The sequence below is a fragment of the Syngnathoides biaculeatus genome, chromosome 14 (genome assembly GCF_019802595.1).
Source record: "Syngnathoides biaculeatus isolate LvHL_M chromosome 14, ASM1980259v1, whole genome shotgun sequence".
Lineage (NCBI taxonomy): Eukaryota > Metazoa > Chordata > Actinopteri > Syngnathiformes > Syngnathidae > Syngnathoides > Syngnathoides biaculeatus.
Window position 1 is genome coordinate 24147271 of NC_084653.1, and position 17377 is coordinate 24164647.

Consider the following 17377-nt stretch of genomic DNA (forward strand, 5'->3'; position numbering starts at 1 on the left):
GCACACGACCAATTTTAATTCTACATGCCAAATTTGGAATAAAACCCCGCCATAATCCAATCTGTAAATTATTTTCCCCACACGTTTTGGAGTACCAAGATGGCGGCCAACTGGCTTCAACCAATCGACATACCGCTCGATGTGTATCCGCTATCCAGTAGTCATTTTTTTTTTTTTTTTAAAGAACAGACGCTGTAGCGACCCCTAACGGGACAAGCCGAAAGAAAATTACTTTAGTGCCTATGACTTGAATGCGACATCATTTCTTCTTCGTTTTGTGTGCCTTTAGGATATTTGCTACTCTCTGTTGGTTCGAAAAACATGACAACACTAAACAGACGTGATGTTTATTGAGGAAAAACTGCAGGAAATACATAAACGATGTGTATACTGATAGAACGGATGTATTTTTGCTGTCGTTACACCCTTAAACCTAAAGTTACGTGGAAACGTTTCTTTGAAAAGACAAACGAATACTCCGTGCACATATTCTACATAAAAAAAATGGATGAAATTTGTGGATAAAACTGCATAAACGGAAAGACAGAGAAAAACATACCGTGCAGTCGCCACCTAGTGGCCGTATAAAATCATGACAGCATCACATCGGGACTCTCAATGGACTCTGTTCACAGAAAAATTGTATCCAATAAAATGGCTTTGAAGTCATACATCACCTGACTCAATAAGGCACATTACCTTTTCGGTAACTTCACAGCTAATAAAAAAAAATATTGTAAAAACATTGAATGTCCCTGTAAAGTGAAAGTAAAATCGAGGCTGCAAAATTGTGAAAAATCAAGCTCTTGCGCCCCCCCCCCCCCCGTTCTGAAACACACACAGCGTGTCCACTGAATGTGCTGAAACCACTCGGGGAAATTAATTATGCCAATTTGTCTAGAACAATCTTTCTTTCTCTTCCTCTGCCGTTTTTGGGATGTTAGCGAACTTGCTGATGCAAAATGAAAGTGCTCAAGTTTTCATATTTTGAGGCGGGGCAAGTCATCCTGGACACGCGGCGCCGTTTTAGCCACACCCAAAAACCAGGAAAAATAGTTTAACACGATGTTTCGACAGTACAGCGCTACAATAATCATCTTCAAAACAAAACATCACTTTACAGGGTCTTTAAAGCGTGACATTATTGAAAATAGACTTCACCTGTTTGTACATTATACAAATACAGCAGTTAATTTACACAACTACTCCCCCCCACCCCCACACACACACACACACAGTTTTTTCACCTCTGATGCAATCAGCGCAGCACTCCTGCTAGCACGTGAAATCCAAAAGGTAAGCAGAGCTGTATCGGGTTTTGCTGGACGTGCAGATTAGCTTTAGCCGACAGCGCTAGCTTCGGATGTGCGGCACATCGTTGCGTGCGCGTTTACGTTGTCAGTGCGATAGTGAGATGCCTTTTGTTTGCTAAAATGTTGATACGCCGCATAAAGTATATCAACAGGAAGCAGAAATTATTTTAGACATGACTTTGGCCTTTGCTCCGTGACGTTCAAAATCTGCCCTCGTCATCCCGGCAACGAAAAGCGGACTCGCCATTGGTCCACTTGGATATGGGCGGGACCAGGAATAGATAAATTCTTGTTCCTTTAGCTAATTTGACGAAAGCGAGTCACAGATGTCACGAGGACACCTGGGAACTGTTTTTGGAATGTGTGGGAGGAAGCTTGAAGTACCCGCAGAAAATCCTTTCAAACTTGGGAAAGAACATGGCGACGGCACACGCGGGAAGGCGGGAGCTGGGCTTTTTTTTTTTTTTCTTTTTTACGGCAGTCCCCGGCGCCCGCTTTCAAAAGAAAAAAGTGCCGTTGTCAGGCGTCCCTTCTGTTTCCCTGCGAGTCCAAAGCGGTTCCTGAAGGTCAAAGGTCCCGTTTTAAATGGTCAGGTCGTCTTGCCTCCCTCGCCCGCTGCTTCCGCTCGTCTTGCTCAGACGGCGCTTGTTCTCGGCGTAGCCCGACGGCGGCGCCGACATGTTGCGGCAGTTGCTGGGCTGCGGCGCCGGCTGGTACCGCCGCAGGAAGTCCTCGTCGTCCTCCAGGTTGTCCCCGCCGTGGTGGCGCTCGGCCGCCATGTTGGCCGAGTTCTGCTGCAGGGCCATCCTGTCGCTGAAGGGGACGGACGCCATGGAGGCGAGGGGGTCGACGCAGCGGCTGAAGTCGGGGGGCGGGCTGCGCGGGGCGACCGGGCCGTCGGACTCCAGCGGCTTGGGCGCGACGGCGGGCAGCGTCCGCCGCGCGGCCTTCCGCCGGACGCACTCCCTCAGGCTCTTCCAGCCCAGGTAGTAGAGCTCGAGCACGGACAACGCCAGGGACACCGCGGCCACCCCCAGCATGAACACGATGAAGATGTTCTTCTCGGTGGGCCGCGACATGTAGCAGTTGACCGGGTTGGGGCAGGGCGACGCCGTGCACAGGTACAGCGCCTTGAGGAACACCCCGTAGATCATGTACTGCACGGCGATGAAGATGACTTCCATTGCGGTGCGGATGAGGATGCTCAGGACGTACGTGTGGAGGAGCGGACCCTTGAGGCGCAGACGGTTCTTCCCGTCGGCCCCGGCCTCCTTCCCGCTCTCCCTCCGCTGCAGGTACTCCTTCTCGCCCTCCATCTCGGCCTCGCCCGCCTCCGACCCGGCCTCCTCCTGCTCCTGCCGCCGGCGCTTCTCCTCTCTCCGCACGGCGTGCACGGCGTGGCCCATGTAGATGAGCGACGGCGTGGACACGAAGACGATCTGCAGCACCCAGTAGCGGATGTGGGCGATGGGGAAGGCCCGGTCGTAGCACACGTTGGTGCAGCCGGGCTGCTGCGTGTCGCACAGGAAGTCGCTCTGCTCGTCGCCCCACGACGACTCGGCCGCCGTGCCCAGCACCAGGATGCGGAAGATGAAGAGCACGGTGAGCCACACCTTGCCCACCGAGGTGGAGTGATCATGGACCTCCTCCAGGACATTCCCCAAGAGGCTCCAGTCGCCCATTGCGGCTCACGGGGACTGAGGGCACGCCTGCAGGGGGATGACAAGATGACAGGAGCCATATTGGTCATATTGGGTCTTCAAAACAGCCGCCCGCCCCTTCCCGAAGTGCTGTTTACACCTTCCACAATAACGAGAAAATAATTTGTTTTCCGGGCAATTTTTCAGGCGTTCATACTATATTTTGGGGAAACTTTTCAAGGGTTTATTTACAACGTTTGAGGAAGAGACGCACACCTGCATCTATTTGGAGGCACAAACGGCAACACGCCGGTTCTTTGTGCAACGTCGTGGGAGGGCAAAAGAAATCGGCCAGGAAATTGCAGGCTCGCACAAGTCTGGCGCAATTTCTTCCACATGCCTGTAAGTGCAACGTTCTTCTGTTGTAACAATAGACCTTTCCGACCTGTCAGTCACTCGTATAATAATAGCCAATCAGATAGCCGCATTGTCTCGATACACCCCTGCCGCCATGTCCCGTCGCGCGAGCAATGCCGGTTGTCAGTAGCAGGCGCTTGGAAAAGTGAATGTTACGAAGAAAATGGTCCTCAGATGCGCTTGGGGAACGTGCAATTCTGATGAAAGATATCCTGCTAGGTTACAAGGAGCCCGCTTAATTCATTTTCCAAAGTCGAAAACTACGATGGATTAAGGCTCGCGGAAGAGCGCACGTACAACTAAATGGGAAAAATATCAGCAAACTCAAGGCTGTAATGTTCAAAGGTAAGAGAAATGTCTATTTGCCCATTTGTATCACATCAGACTTTTAAGACAGAGCACTGGGTTCCATTACGGGCCAAGTCAAATCACTTCTAAAGACTATAATGATATTTCTCGTGATCTTTCCAAGTAAAAAGTATTCACCCTGCTTTACATGCGCAGTACGATTCCACTATTTGATCCTGTCGGATTTCAACATGAAGTTTGCGAGGTGTCAAACTTTTTTTTGCATCGATTGTTAACATTTCGCTGTAACTCTGACATTGCGTCCCGCTCTGTCCAAAATCTCAATTCCATGTACATATCCTTGCGTGAAATAGTTGAGACCTCTCTGTAGAACTCTCTTGGACAAGTCTGACGCATGTGGCAAAAAAAAAAAAAAAAGCATACCCCAATATTATATTGGAATATGCGATAGAGAATCAACTTCAAACATGTTCTTTTCAGTCGCCATTTTAGAAGCTTGTGGGACCCGGCTAAGGGGGCGGAGCTTAAGATCGCCATGGGAAAGGTCCACGGTACGCAAGTCAACACCGAGGGCAGGTCCCCGCCGTCGTACCGCTCTGGAAAGCGGCGGATTCCGTTTCTCAGAGGTGAACACGCTTAGGTCAGACACGTACAGAAGACGTTGCGAAGGTGCACCGCGAAGCGAGTACCGCACGGACGTGGGGTACAGTTTGCAAATGCGGACCGGGACAAAAAAAAAAAAAACCTTCATTTTTGGAGACCTGCTCTGTTGCGTGTTATGCTGTGTGCGCGCGGGTCATATCCATAAAAATCCCCCGTCTGCCGCGTTAATGGTTTGCGGACTGCACACACCAGCATGAAAACCTTTTTTTTTTTTTTTTTTTTACCCCCCTAGCGGGAGAGGAAGTTTTTCCACAAAGTGATTGTTTTAAGAGAAAAAAATTATATGCCGTCGATTTACATCCGCGCCACGTTTAACGTCGCGTGAGCGACGCGAGCGGGTGAAACGCAACCGGCGGGCAGGTCGCGGGGAGAAGACTTTGCCCTTTCAACGGCGCCCGGATGTCGCGCCTGGCCCGCAGCGGGCTGCCACTCCACCGCCGCGGCTTCTATCTCTTCTTCCGGATCTAAATTGTCCTCAACTCTCGGATGTGGAGCTCCGTACGAACCTCCCCCAAACCGCTCAAACATTCGACTTTGGCCTTGACCCAAACGTGTTGCCGGCGAGATGGCAATGACCCTAAAAGGCGGCTTTATGAGTGACCTCATCATTTAAATGTTGGCTCGAACCTCCGACACGCGGCGTACGTGCCGACAGATAAGAAACTTTTACGTCCGTGTTCACTCATTTCCATACTTGGCGAAGTTGGAGAAACGTCGGGACCGAAGCGAACGTATAGAAGAGAGAGGTCGTCGCTTACCGTTGCGCCTTTTCGGGAGCCCCGACTTTCCATTTCTAACGGTCCGCCGTGCGTTCTGCCCTACAAGGCTCCGATGGGGCCGGATGACCGCGCTGACGTGGGCGAGAGAGAAAAGAGAGAGAGAGAGAAGGTCCAAATGACCACGACCGGGTGCCCCCCCCCCCCCCCCAACCAGCGCTCCCTCCCTCCGCTCTCGGTCGGGCTTAGAAATGGCAAAAAGCGTCGGCGTTTCCATCGCGACGTCACGCGTGAGGGACGCAGCGGAAGAAAAACTATCAAAAGTGATTTGAGAAAATGCGGCTAAAAATGTAACACGAGACTAAAAATCATAAAAGAAACAAAACAAAACAATCGCATACTACGAATAATAAACTTGTAAGAGTTTTTTGTTTTTTTTTTTTAAAGAAAAAAACATTTTAAGAATAGAGTGATGCTTCGGTTCTTGACCACAATCCGTTCCAGAAAACGGTTCGAGGAGTGATTTGTTTGACAACCGAATCGATGTTTTCCATTATAATGAATGGAAAGAGAAATAATGGGTTCCACGGCTAAAAAAAATAGGCTTTAAAGCATTTTTTCCAGCTTTTCCTGTAAATAAACTGCATAGTAGAAATACGTGTATAGTTTAAATACTAAATATAATATGTATAATAAAATAATTTGAGAAATATATTTATATATTATAGATAATACATATTATATTTACCGATTTTCGTTTCAAAACAGAAGCAAAAAAAAATCTAAAAATTTTCGTTCGAAAACTGATTTGTTCGAAAATGGGGACGTTCAAGAACCGAGGCTTTACTGTAATACAGTACTTGGAATATTATAAAGCGGAGAGAAAAAAGTTGTAATATGAAAAATAATGCTACAATAAAAATGTAATTTTACATGGAAAAAGATTAGTGTTGATGAAGAAAAATTGGATTTTTATTCAAATTAGTCATAAAAAAAATCCTGATATTGCTCTTAAAAGTCACAATACCAGGAAAATGTCTTAATGTTATAACCATAAGGCTGTTTGAGCAATAGTTGAGGGGATAAAGCCACTTATCCTCACAAAGGTCGCAGGAGAGCCGGAGCGCATCCCAGCTATGTTCGTGCAGGAGGCGGAGTTCACCCTCACCTTGGTTGCCGGCCAATCGCATGGCACGTAGAGACAACTAGTGTAATTTCCGGCCTACAAGTCGCGACTTTTTTCACATACTTTCATCCGGTTTATGCGGTGATGCGGCGCTAGTGTTAGCGCACCGGGTTATAAGCTCGGTACACAGAAAGAGTTTAGCGCAGGGGTCACCAACACAATGCCCGCGGGCGCACGGTAGCCCGCGAGGACCACTTAAAGTGCCCACGAGGCATGTTCTAAAAAAAGCACGTCACAAATTGTAACGACTATGATCATTAATTGTGCTTTAAATTTGGAATCTGACTTGCTTATATTAATGAAATTTTAAATATAATGTATAATATAAAGTCTTCATATATGTGTAAAGTACAAGGAGTTCTGTTATTTTGGAGGTTTGCCGCAAACAGATCACGTAGCCCTTCATACGATCGGTGTTCACGAAGTAGCCCTCGGCCTCAAAAAGGTCGGTGACCCCTGGTTTTAGCGCTAACGCTAGCGCCGCATCACCCCATAAACCGCAGGGTTGAAAGCGTGTAGAAAAAAAGTTACGTTAGCGCGTTGATAGCATTAAACGCTTTCTGTGTACCGAGGCTTATAACCAGGTGCGCTCTGGAGGCCGGGAATTACGGTCATTTAGAACCTTTAATTGATGCACGTTTTCGGGATGTGGGAGGAAACCGGAGTGGATGGAGAGAACCCGCGCAGGCACGGGGACACACACACACGCGCAAACACTACACAGGCAGGGCCGGATTTGAACCCCGGGCCTCAAGATGTGGATCGTTACGGCAGCAAGCACAGTTACGCAGTTGTAATCCGCTACGTGGCGCAGTACGCCGCCGTCGCCTTTGACACAGGAAGCGTCGATTCACCAATTCCTCACGAGAAAACGAGTCCTCCGTGTGACTCTTGTGTTTTTGTACTTTGTGTTCCTCCGAGTCCACGATAAGGCCGACGATGATCTCGGCTGGAAGTGAATCACAAAGACGCGCAGAAGCCGAGGAAGGGAGTGAGACTCCGGACGGCACAATGGCAGGAGGTTGAATAACGTGGAAGCGGCCGTGTTCTTTAATATCGCGCAAGCGCCGCGGGGCTTTGTTCCCTTTCACTTCACATCGTCAAAATAGAGTCAGTGATGGAATGACACCCCCCCCCCACCACCACCACCACCACCGCCAACCCTCGCCCACATGGCCCGCTCTCCTTGATTACATTAGTCATACCTCATCATAAAGTTCAAAGTAAATTAAAATGTAAAAAATGTCACGTGAAAATTTCAAATGTTACTGATTATTTTAGGCGAAATGTTATTCTCGGGCTGGGGTGTCAAACTCATTTTTCCCGCGGGCCAAATAGTTGTTCCGGTTTCCCCTCAGAGGGCCGTTATGAATAATAATAAATATTTCATCATCTCATATCTACATCATCAATTTATGAATTTGTTTTGGAATCAGAAATCAAGGGTAATGTGTTTTTTAACTGTTCATGTTTAGTAACACAAAAATGCAAATTTATCATTTATGATATATGACAATTTGAAATTTGGGTACAAATTTTTTACAAGAATCATGGAAATTGACACTAGATTTGGCTTTGTGGGCCACATACAATCACGTGATGGGCCAGACATGGCCCCCGGGCCTTGAGTTTGACACCTGTGATGTAAGCGGTTAAAAAAAAAAAAAAACTTCAAATTGTCATATCGTAAATGATATATGACAATTAGAAATATTGGTAAAAATTTTTACAAGACAATCACTGCACTCCAATTTTGCCTGAAACATGATGGACTGATGATCTGTGAAACTTTATGATGACAATAAGCGAGTGTGAAATCTCCATCCATCCATTTTCTTTTCCGCTTATCCTCACGAGGGTCGCGGGGAGTGCTGGAGCCTACCGCAGCTGTCAACGGGCAGGAGGCGGGGTACACCCCGAACTTGTTGCCAGCCAATCGCAGGGCACATGGAGACAAACGGTCACACTCACAATCACACCTATGGGCAATTTGGAGTGTCCAATTAATGTTGCATGTTTTTGGGATGCGGGAGGAAACCCGAGTGCCCGGAGAAAACCCACACAGGCAGGGCCGAGATCTAACCCGGGTCCTCGGAACTGTGAGGCCAACGCGTTACCAGCTGAAGCACCGTGCCGCCGAGCGTGAAATAAATCAGTACAAAATTGTTCCCCAAAACACAAAAAGTGAATTCCGTCGAACTTGTTGGCTCGGGTCTCCATCCTCCGTGTCGCCGCTGCGATAATGAGCAGCGATTCATTGCGCTTCCACGGCGGCCCTCGGCGGGGGGGAGGGACAGTGGTGGGGGGGGTGCGAGCCTGTGCAGCATCACGGCTGTCACGTCTATTTACAAAGCGCCTCGGCGGGCTAATGGACAGCTAATGGACGACGGGCACTGATACACTAAATGCCACGTGGAAGTGGCACAAACAAAGTAGGCGAGAGACGAAGGGACCACACGCTTTTTCCACTCGCTCGGACTCTTTGCCGCCTTACAGGGAAGCGACAAACCCGGCGGCCGCGTTGCCGCCGCAAATTTTCAACGTGCCGATGGAAATGTCCGACCTTGACGTACGAGTTTTTTTTTGTTTTTTTTTTGCATATAGCGTAATTTCCGGCCTACAGGGCGCACCATAAGCCTCACCCGGTACATTTATAAAGGAAATACCATTTGGTACATACACAGGCCGTAGCCGTGTAAAAGGGGCAAGTGCGCACATTGAAACACGAGATATTTAGAGAGAAAGATGGTAAACAACGCGTTTGCAAAGTTTCAATACCTTAGTTTAGCTTAACAAAGCGACAGTCACGGTAGCACGAACAGGGCTGGTAAAAAAAAAAAATTTAAAATCATACCTAAATAATTGAGACGCGACAGTAACACAGCCCCAACCGCTAGCACGGCGCTAACCGCTAGCGCGGCGCTAACAGGGCCGGTTAAAAAAAAAAAAAAACTACAAAAGTCGCTTCCTCGACACATATTCCACCCCTCTCACGCTTACCCTTTTTTGCTCGAGTGCCCCTTGCGACCGTTAGGAAAAAAAATTCACAAATTAGCCGCATAAACCGCAGGGTTGAAAGCGTGTGTGAGGAAAAAAGCGGCGACTTATAGGCCGGAAATTACGCTATAGAGTACATATATATATTTTTGATCGGTGCTGCAAGCCAAAACTTCAATTCAGGCAAACTTTAGATATGCCGAACCCCAAAGGCGCAATTAAGGCACGGTGAACCTCGATTAAGTATTTTCAGTCCAGCTTTGTGTGCTATCCTCATTTTTTTTGCTCATTTACACATTCCCACTGGGGCCTCCACTCCCTGAGAAGGGTTGCGTCAGGAAGGGCATCCAGTGTAAAAATTGTGCCAAACATATATATGTGCGTTCATCTGAGATGACACGCTGTGGCGACCCCGAAAGGGACAAGCCGAAAGTAACCTCCATTTACTCATCCATCCATCCATTCAATTTTTTGTGTTGACGCACGCAAGTCTTTGTATTCTGTTTTTGTTATTACAATATGTTTTTTATGAATTAAAATAGTGTGGACGCCACATGCGTTTTGGGTGTTCTATGGCCGGCCCGACTGTTTTCATGACATTCCCGTTCGTTTCATTCAACTGTTTCATTCAAACTTGTAAATCAAGGTACCACTGAGTACTGATAAAATGGCAGTTTTGTTTCAATGTACAGTACAGCCCTTTTAAAAAGACAAAAGTTTTTAGGCTCGGAACGGATTAATTCTTTTTCCATTCGTTGTAATGGGAAAAACCGATTTGGTTTTCAAACAAATCACTTCTCGAACCGCCTTCTAGAACGGGTTGTGCTCGAGAACCGAGTCCTGTGCTGTATTCACAAATGTGCAAAGTGTGACGCCTGGTCCTGTTTAGTCGGGTTCAAAGCTCCTCTGTTTTGGCAACGTGACTAAACGCGTTAATTGTTTTTTAGGCCATTTGGTGAACGAGCTTCCTGTCACTAAAAGTCGAAGAAGCAGTACTTGTAAGAACACGATAAGAATAATCATTTTTAGACCACTTGTTTTTTTTTTTGACAAACTCCTCCACGTCACCGAGGTGGAGAAAGCGCCGTCCGCCCTCCCCGTAAACATTCCGACACTAATGGAGATGGTGGGTGCACGTTTTCTAGGCTGTGTTTAAAGTAACTAGCGCAACGTCACCCAAGTACTGCGGGTATTCCCGCTGCGAGGCACTTTGAGGGCGATTGCGTTGAGGCCGCGTGACGAGTGAGAAGGGCTGATTTATTTCCTCCGTTATTTGACATTCTCTAGAGGGAGCCACGAGGCCGCAAGCGGTGTATAAGACAGCACCTTAGATGGGAATAATCTCACGTATACGTGCCGTATTTCACATTTATCTCGAGCGGCGTGTCCAGTTCAACATTAGAGTCACGCTCGGAATAGGCGCGCCTTGTTTTAGCGTCGTTTATTTTTGGAAATTTCCACCGTTTTGTGTGAAACGAGAGGTGCTCGTAACGTCGTGCCAATCCGGTGGGAAATATGAAGCCGGCAGCTGCTCGTGACTGCGTCGAAATAGAGAATTAAAATGGCCGACGAGGATCCAAAATAGAGAATTAAAATGGCCGACGACGATCCTCTGGAAAGGGAGTAGGAACGTTTTTGTTGCAGCGCAAATATGTTAGCAGTGTAGCACCGTATTGGTGTTATCCGGGGAGGTACTAACCGCAAAAAAAATAATTTGTGTAGCTGCCATAAATGCCAGTTATAATACCATAATTTCCGGCCTACGAGCCACGACTTTTTTCACATGCTTTGAACCTTAACGTTAGCTCCGCGCTAACGCTAGCACCGCGCTAACGCTAAAATATTTCCGTGTACCGAGGTTTATGACCAGGTGCGCTCCTTAGGCCGGGAATTACGGTACTCAAGTTAATTTCATTTATTTATTTGAATTAAAGAGTGAATTAGAGTAAAGAGTGATTTATGTTATTGAGAGAAAACATTTTGTTCATGTTTATATAGCGGAACCTTCTTAACCAATGTTGTTGGTGTCAGGACGCTTAAGTCTGTGCACTTCCTTTACACTAGCAGCGGTAAAGATTCGACGGGAGGTAGTTAGAAAGAGCAAGAAGGATAACTCGGTTTGGTCAGAAGGTCAATAAGGTGTGTTTATTGTTTGTGTTTTCTCATTTATTTTTGTATCCATCCATCCATCCATCCATCCATCCATCCATTATCTACCCCTTTTACGGGTCGGTTCGCAGGGGGAAGTAGCTTCAGCAGGGATACCCAGACTTCCCTTTCCCCAGCCACTTCTTCCAGCTTTTCCGGAGGGATCTCGAGGCGTTCCCAAGCCAGTCGAGAGACATGGTCTCTCCAAGGTGTCTTGGGGCCGTCTTCGGGGTCTCTTTCCGGTGGGACGCGCCCGGAACACCTCACCAGGGAGGCGGCTCAACACTGAGCCCCTCTCGGATGACCGAGCTTCTCACCCTATCTCTAAGGGAGAACCTGAACACCCTGCAGAGGAAACTCATTTTGGCTGCTTGTATCCGGGTTCTTGTTCTTTCAGTTCCCCAAGTGGAGGAGTTGAAGTATCTCGGGGTCTTGTTCACGAGTGAGGGTAAGAATGGAGCGGGAGATTGGCAGACGGATCGGTGCAGCGTCTGCAGTGATGCGGACTTTGCATCGCTCCGTTGTGGTAAAGAGGGAGCTAAGTTGAAAGGCGAAGCTCTCAATTTACCAGTGGATCTACGTTCCTGCCCTCACCTATGGGCACGAGCTGCGGGTCGTGTCCGAAAGAAAACCCAATTCAACAGAAAAACAGTTTTTAAATGGTGATTATATAAAGGAAAAAAAAACAACTGTTCAAAGGCACCTGGCCCTGTCCAGAAAACTAATTGTCTACTTGTCAAGTCATGAATTTAGTGCGGCTAATTCATAATGTTTTGTCTTTAGCCCAAAGTCAACTGGGATCAGTTCCAGCACGCCTGCGACAGATGTGAGGAGAATCAGTTTGAAAAATGGACGGATGTGACATCGTCATTGAAAATTAGCAGTCCGGAAAGGGTTAAGCAAGCTACTACTAAATCTTCCGGACACCAAAGAAGCACGGGGAAAGTCATTTGCCGCAAACGGAGAAAAACATTGAACAATGATAAAACCTTCCCAGGCCTACAAAAATGACCCAGAGAGCGCAGCGATGACTCGCCTACGAGATCAGAAAGGAAGCCAGCACAACATCAAAAGAATCTGTTGTGGGAAGAGTTTGTCACTCAACGGTAAGAAAGAGACTGGGGGTAAAAAAAAAAAAAAAAAATGGCAGCCATGGTAGATTTACAAAGCAAAACGAACCAAAACAAACAAAAAAAAAAAATCATACCAACATGTTGGTGGTAGTGTTTTGGTCTGGGGCTGCTTTGCTCCTTCAGGGCCTGGAAGACCTTCTGTTGGAACCATGAATTCTACTTTGTCGGAAAATCCTGAACTGGAATGTTCAGCCATCGCTTTGTGACCTCGATCTGAAGCCTACTTTGGTTTTCTATCCAAAAGACACCAGCAAGTCAACTCCTAGATGGCTTTGGAAAAAAGTCTGAAGGTTTTGGAGTCGCCTAATCAAAGTCCGGAGTTGAGTCCGATTGAAATGCTGCGGCATGCCCATAAATAGGCCGTTTACCATCCACTGTTGTGGAATTCAAACAATTCCGCAAGGAAGAGTGCACCAAAACATTTCCAACGAGATGTAAAAGCCACTTCTCGAAAACACTTGAGTTGTTTTGCTGCCGAGGGTGGCCCAGCCAGTTGGCATTTGAATTGATATCAGTCGGGCAAAAAATGTATTTGTTATATGATTAAGTAGCGTTCCTCTGCAGTCCTGGCCGTTATTCAGCTTTGACATTGGCAGCGTTGCGCCGCTCCGCAGCTGTTGAGCAAGCCCGGTCGCAGGGGGTGGCGCGCATAATTCACCCGCCGGTGCCAGGACGGCCGTCCGGGATGAGCGCGTTATAACTTCAGCTGCCCGGTGGCGCCGTCACTTAAGCGTCGTGGAGTGAGCAACGGACCGGCGTTTCTCTGAGTCACCTGTCGGCGTCACGTGCGAGGCCGGCGTCGGCGGCGTGCCGTATATCAGTCGCCCCCCTCCCGGCGCGGGTCCGCTTCCTTACATGGCCGCCTGTCTTGTCATCAGCTTTTACGCACAACGCAACAATCTCCTGATGAGATATTGGTTTAGCTGCGGACGGCGGCTCGGAGCTGCTCGTGCCGGACCGCCGTCGGGAAGCGAGGACCCTTATTTGGTTGACTCGAGGGAATCGTTCAAATAGATCCGCGCGGATCACAAAGGCAATCCAAAAAACTTGAGGTGGTTTTTCAGGGCCTGGAACGGAAATACAGTCCACATCCGCGACCATAAATTCATATATATATATATATATATATATTTTTTTTTTTTTTTTTTCCCCTGAGGGAACCCATCCTGTTATTCAATAAAAATCTCAGCTATGCGCTGTTTTTGTATTCAGCCAAAGCAACGACAGTATCAGTTTCGCACCATCTGGTGAAATCTCGTTGGTTTTTTTTTTTGTTTTTTTTTTATTTATATTCGTTGATGATGTTTTGTCGGCAGTCCTTGAACGTACGTCGCACTCAGTTAAAAAAGCACAAGTACACTTTCTACTTCCTCTGTCCTCTACTTTGTCACAATTTGCTCCTATTTCCTTAAATTAGCATTGATTCAATACCGCTTGTGTAATGTGCAAGTTTGCATACATTTTTTGGCTGCGCGTGATATCCCATCTGTTTGTGCTCTCATATTATTTAGGATAGGATTTCGTCGGGAGCGTCAACTGTAGTATTTTTGTAATTTGTGGTATGCTCATTCCCTAACCTCCAAGCGGAGGGTGGGGGCGCTCTGTGTAGTTATGAGCTTTGTTATTGAGCTGGAATATTGTTTCTAGTCAAATACTTTATCCATACATCCACTTTCTTTGTGGCTTATCCTCACAAGGGTTGCAGGGAGTGCTGGAACCTTTCCCAGGTGTCAACAGGCAGGAGGCAGGGTACACCCTGAACCGGTTGCCGGCCAATCGCAGGGCACATCGAGACAAACAGCCTCACTCACAATCACACCTATGGTCAATTTAGAGTGTCCAATTAATGTTGCATGTTTTGGGGATGTGGGAGGAAAGCAGAGCGCCCGGAGGAAACCCACCCAGACACCGGGAGAACATGCAAGCTCGACACAGGGAGGGCCCGGGGATTGAACCCGGGTCCTCAGAACTGTGAGGCCAAAGCTTTACCAGCTGATCCACCGTGTCGCTAGAATAGCTATAAGTTTAAAAAAAAAAAAAAAAGTGTAGTCACACTGAATTTGTTGATATAGAAAATGTCAAGTGAACAAACGAGTAGTAATAGGCAGTGCTCTATACCATAATTCTAAAGTTAAAGTCTTTAAAAAATATTTTTAATTATAAAATTCTACAAAAAAATTTAATAAAAATAGCAAGTCAATGAAAACGGATGCAATGAAATTTTATGTAACTAAAAATCAATTTTGTACTAATTGATTAAGTGATTTATTAAGTGTTTTTCTAGTGTTATGATTTTGTAAATATGCCTTCCATGAAAAAAAAACTTATTTAGGCAATCAGAAGCGCCGATAGTCTCAAAAAGCAAAATAAAGATAATGAGGTAAAAAAAAGGCACAATATTTTCCAATTTATGAAAAACTACATACACACATAGATAGATAGATAGATAGATAGATAGATAGATAGAGTATATATACAGTATATATTGTAACAAAATATAATACAGCAATTAGGCTCCGAGTGCCGGCACTCTTGCGACCCTGGTGAGGATAAGCGGTTCGTCGAATGAACGAATGAATGATTAATGCAGTAATTCAAAGAGTGAAACTGCTGTTTAGATTTGCTATGCCGTATTATTTCAGCTTTTCACAATAATATTCAAGTTTATCCCTTACAGCTAATGAAAACCCCAAATTCAACATCACGAGAAATTTGAATATAAAAAAAATCATCAAAATAATTTTTGTCCTATCGCCTTTTGAAAAGTATGTTTAACGAATGAATGAAAATGATAAAAAAAAATAAAACGTCTGTTGGAGATTTATTAAAAAAAATCATATGAATAATTTTATTTTTGCCAATTTAGCTGTTAAAAACTTTGTCATTCCTGGATTAAAAAAAAAAAATTACATTACAGCATACTGAGTAAAAATGACAATTGAAAATGAAACTGGAATTTTAAAAAATGAGGCTAAGAGTGCACACAACATAGAAAGAAGCTCGCCTTGAAAAGTTTCCCAAATAATTCACATCAGACGTGCGGTGACATTTTGGAATAAAATTGAAAAATGAAAATAAAAGCGTTGTAAAAGTGTCACCGTTACGTGTTATTCAGCGGCTGCAGTAAGTAGCAATATGCAATATTAATGACTTGACGTAGTTTTGGATGTCTTTAGTCCAATTTGAACAGCAATAGCCTTGAGGTGGATTCACCCGATTCTCGACGCCCGCTTTAGTCGCATCCCTGTAACCGGTTTTGGTCTTACCTATCGTCGTCTTGGGAGCTTTTTTTTGTTGTTTTTGTTTTTGTTTTTGGAGGCTTTGAACTTGTCCTCCCTGTTTTGGTGACCACCTTTCTTCTCGTTGAGCTTTCGCAGTCTCGGGACCGACTTCGTCTACTTTGCGGGGGGTATAAGAAGAAAAAGAAAGCAGGGAGGGGGGCATCACACCCACCCTGCCAGCGGCCACCCTAAAGCCCACCCTTCTCTTCTTTGGTTCTCCCCTCCTCTTCCTCCAGCCCCCCCATCCACCCCAACCCCTCCCTCATTTGCCTCGGCACCCTTTCTTCTTCCATCCCTGGTGCTCTGTTTTCTGCTGGGAAGCATTCTGCCGCCAACACGAGGGGAAGTGGGATTGTTTTCTCGGGTTGATGGCGATTCCGCTTCCGCAGTGGCCGACCGTAGCGGACTTACCAAGTGTTGAGTTGTGAGGGGAGCGCAACGTCTTCAAAACACATCAACGTTGTGACTTAAAAGAAATTGTGACTTTTGGAAAATTATTCAGCCGCTGAAGACAATTTTGCGTCACTTCATGACATTTAGCAGGCTTGTCAATCATCGATCGACGCGCAGCACGGGAAGTCTGCCATTTTGCCGCCGTTTTCAAAATTTAGCTGGCCCAGTTGTGCCTTTCTGAAAATTTAGCCCCTGATGCTAACTTACTTTAGCATATTGTGGGCAGTGGATGTTTATTTAGTCAACTACAAACTTTCTTTGGACAAATATACGGTTGGATATTGTCAAAACCAGCCGTCAAAAATCCATACTGTGTATTTTCACAAGGGTCTGATTGAAACGGGGTTGAATAACTTCACTGAAAAAAAAAAAAAAACAAACTGACACACATGACGCTCTGTCATGAGTACAAAGGGAGTGATAGTTAAAATTGTCACATTCATCGGCACATAACCCCCTTCTTGATACTAGTGAAGTCAGTAGTCAAAATTGAGAGCGGATACATGTTCATCCATGTTAGATAGGGTTGAACTCGGGATTTTTAGGTTCAACCATGCCAAAGTCATCCATAAATCCCTTTGTGAAATCGGAGTTCGCAGTACATAGCGTCATTTCCGACCTATAAGTCGCCACTTTTTCCACACGCTTTCAACCCTGCGGTTTATGCGGTAATGCGGGTAATTTAGGCATTTTTTTTTTCTTTCCTGTTAGCGCTGTGCTAGCGTGTTACTGCCATGTCTCAGGGATTTTTACTGCTATGTTTTTTTTGTTTTTAACAGGCGCTAGCATTAGCGAGATAGGCTTAGATGGAAAAAGATCACACGCTGTGGCGACCCCTGACGGGACAAGCCGGAAAAAAAAGAAGCAGCATTAGCGCTTTAGTGTTAGCGCAATGCTAACGTCAGTGTTAGCGTTAGCGTGGCATTAGCATTAGCATGGCGGCGCTAACATTAAACTCTCTGTGTACCGTCTTTGTAAATATCTCGTGTTTCAATGTGGGCACGTGCGATTTTTACACAGCTACGGCGTATGTATGCACCAAATAGTATTTCCTTTACAAACGTAGTGGGTGCGGCTTATAAACAGGTGCGCTCCGTAGGCCGGGAATTACGGAACTTACT

The 17377-nt window shown here is 46.1% G+C and overlaps 2 protein-coding genes across 5 annotated transcripts in view; one reads left to right on the top strand and one right to left on the bottom strand.

Moving 5' to 3' along the window:
- Positions 1–17377, top strand: part of LOC133512693 (gap junction alpha-8 protein-like) — a 40534-nt gene that overhangs the window by 482 nt on the left and 22675 nt on the right. The window contains exon 1 of one of the 3 annotated variants that reach the window (XM_061842550.1): positions 12070–12495. The exons of the other annotated variants lie outside the window; for them this stretch is intronic. The gene's annotated coding sequence lies outside the window, so the exon portion shown is untranslated. Of the gene's footprint in view, positions 1–12069; positions 12496–17377 lie in introns of those variants that run through there. 3 annotated transcript variants of the gene reach the window in all.
- gja5a (gap junction protein, alpha 5a) lies at positions 351–16382 on the bottom strand. 2 transcript variants are annotated; one of them, XM_061842557.1, is made up of 2 exons: positions 15789–16382; positions 351–3022 (listed from the first exon to the last, which is right to left on the bottom strand). In XM_061842557.1, the coding sequence occupies exon 2, from the start codon at positions 2993–2995 to the stop codon at positions 1895–1897; it is 1101 nt and encodes a 366-aa protein (XP_061698541.1). In that variant the 5' UTR covers positions 2996–3022; positions 15789–16382; the 3' UTR covers positions 351–1894. The 2 variants fall into 2 exon arrangements, with proteins under 2 accessions (XP_061698541.1, XP_061698540.1); XM_061842556.1 differs by lacking the exon at positions 15789–16382 and adding an exon at positions 5101–5175.

Excerpts from the sequence above, each read along its gene's own strand:
- gja5a (XM_061842557.1), bottom strand. The coding sequence starts at position 2,995 with ATGGGCGACTGGAGCCTCTTGGGGAATGTCCTGGAGGAGGTCCATGAT.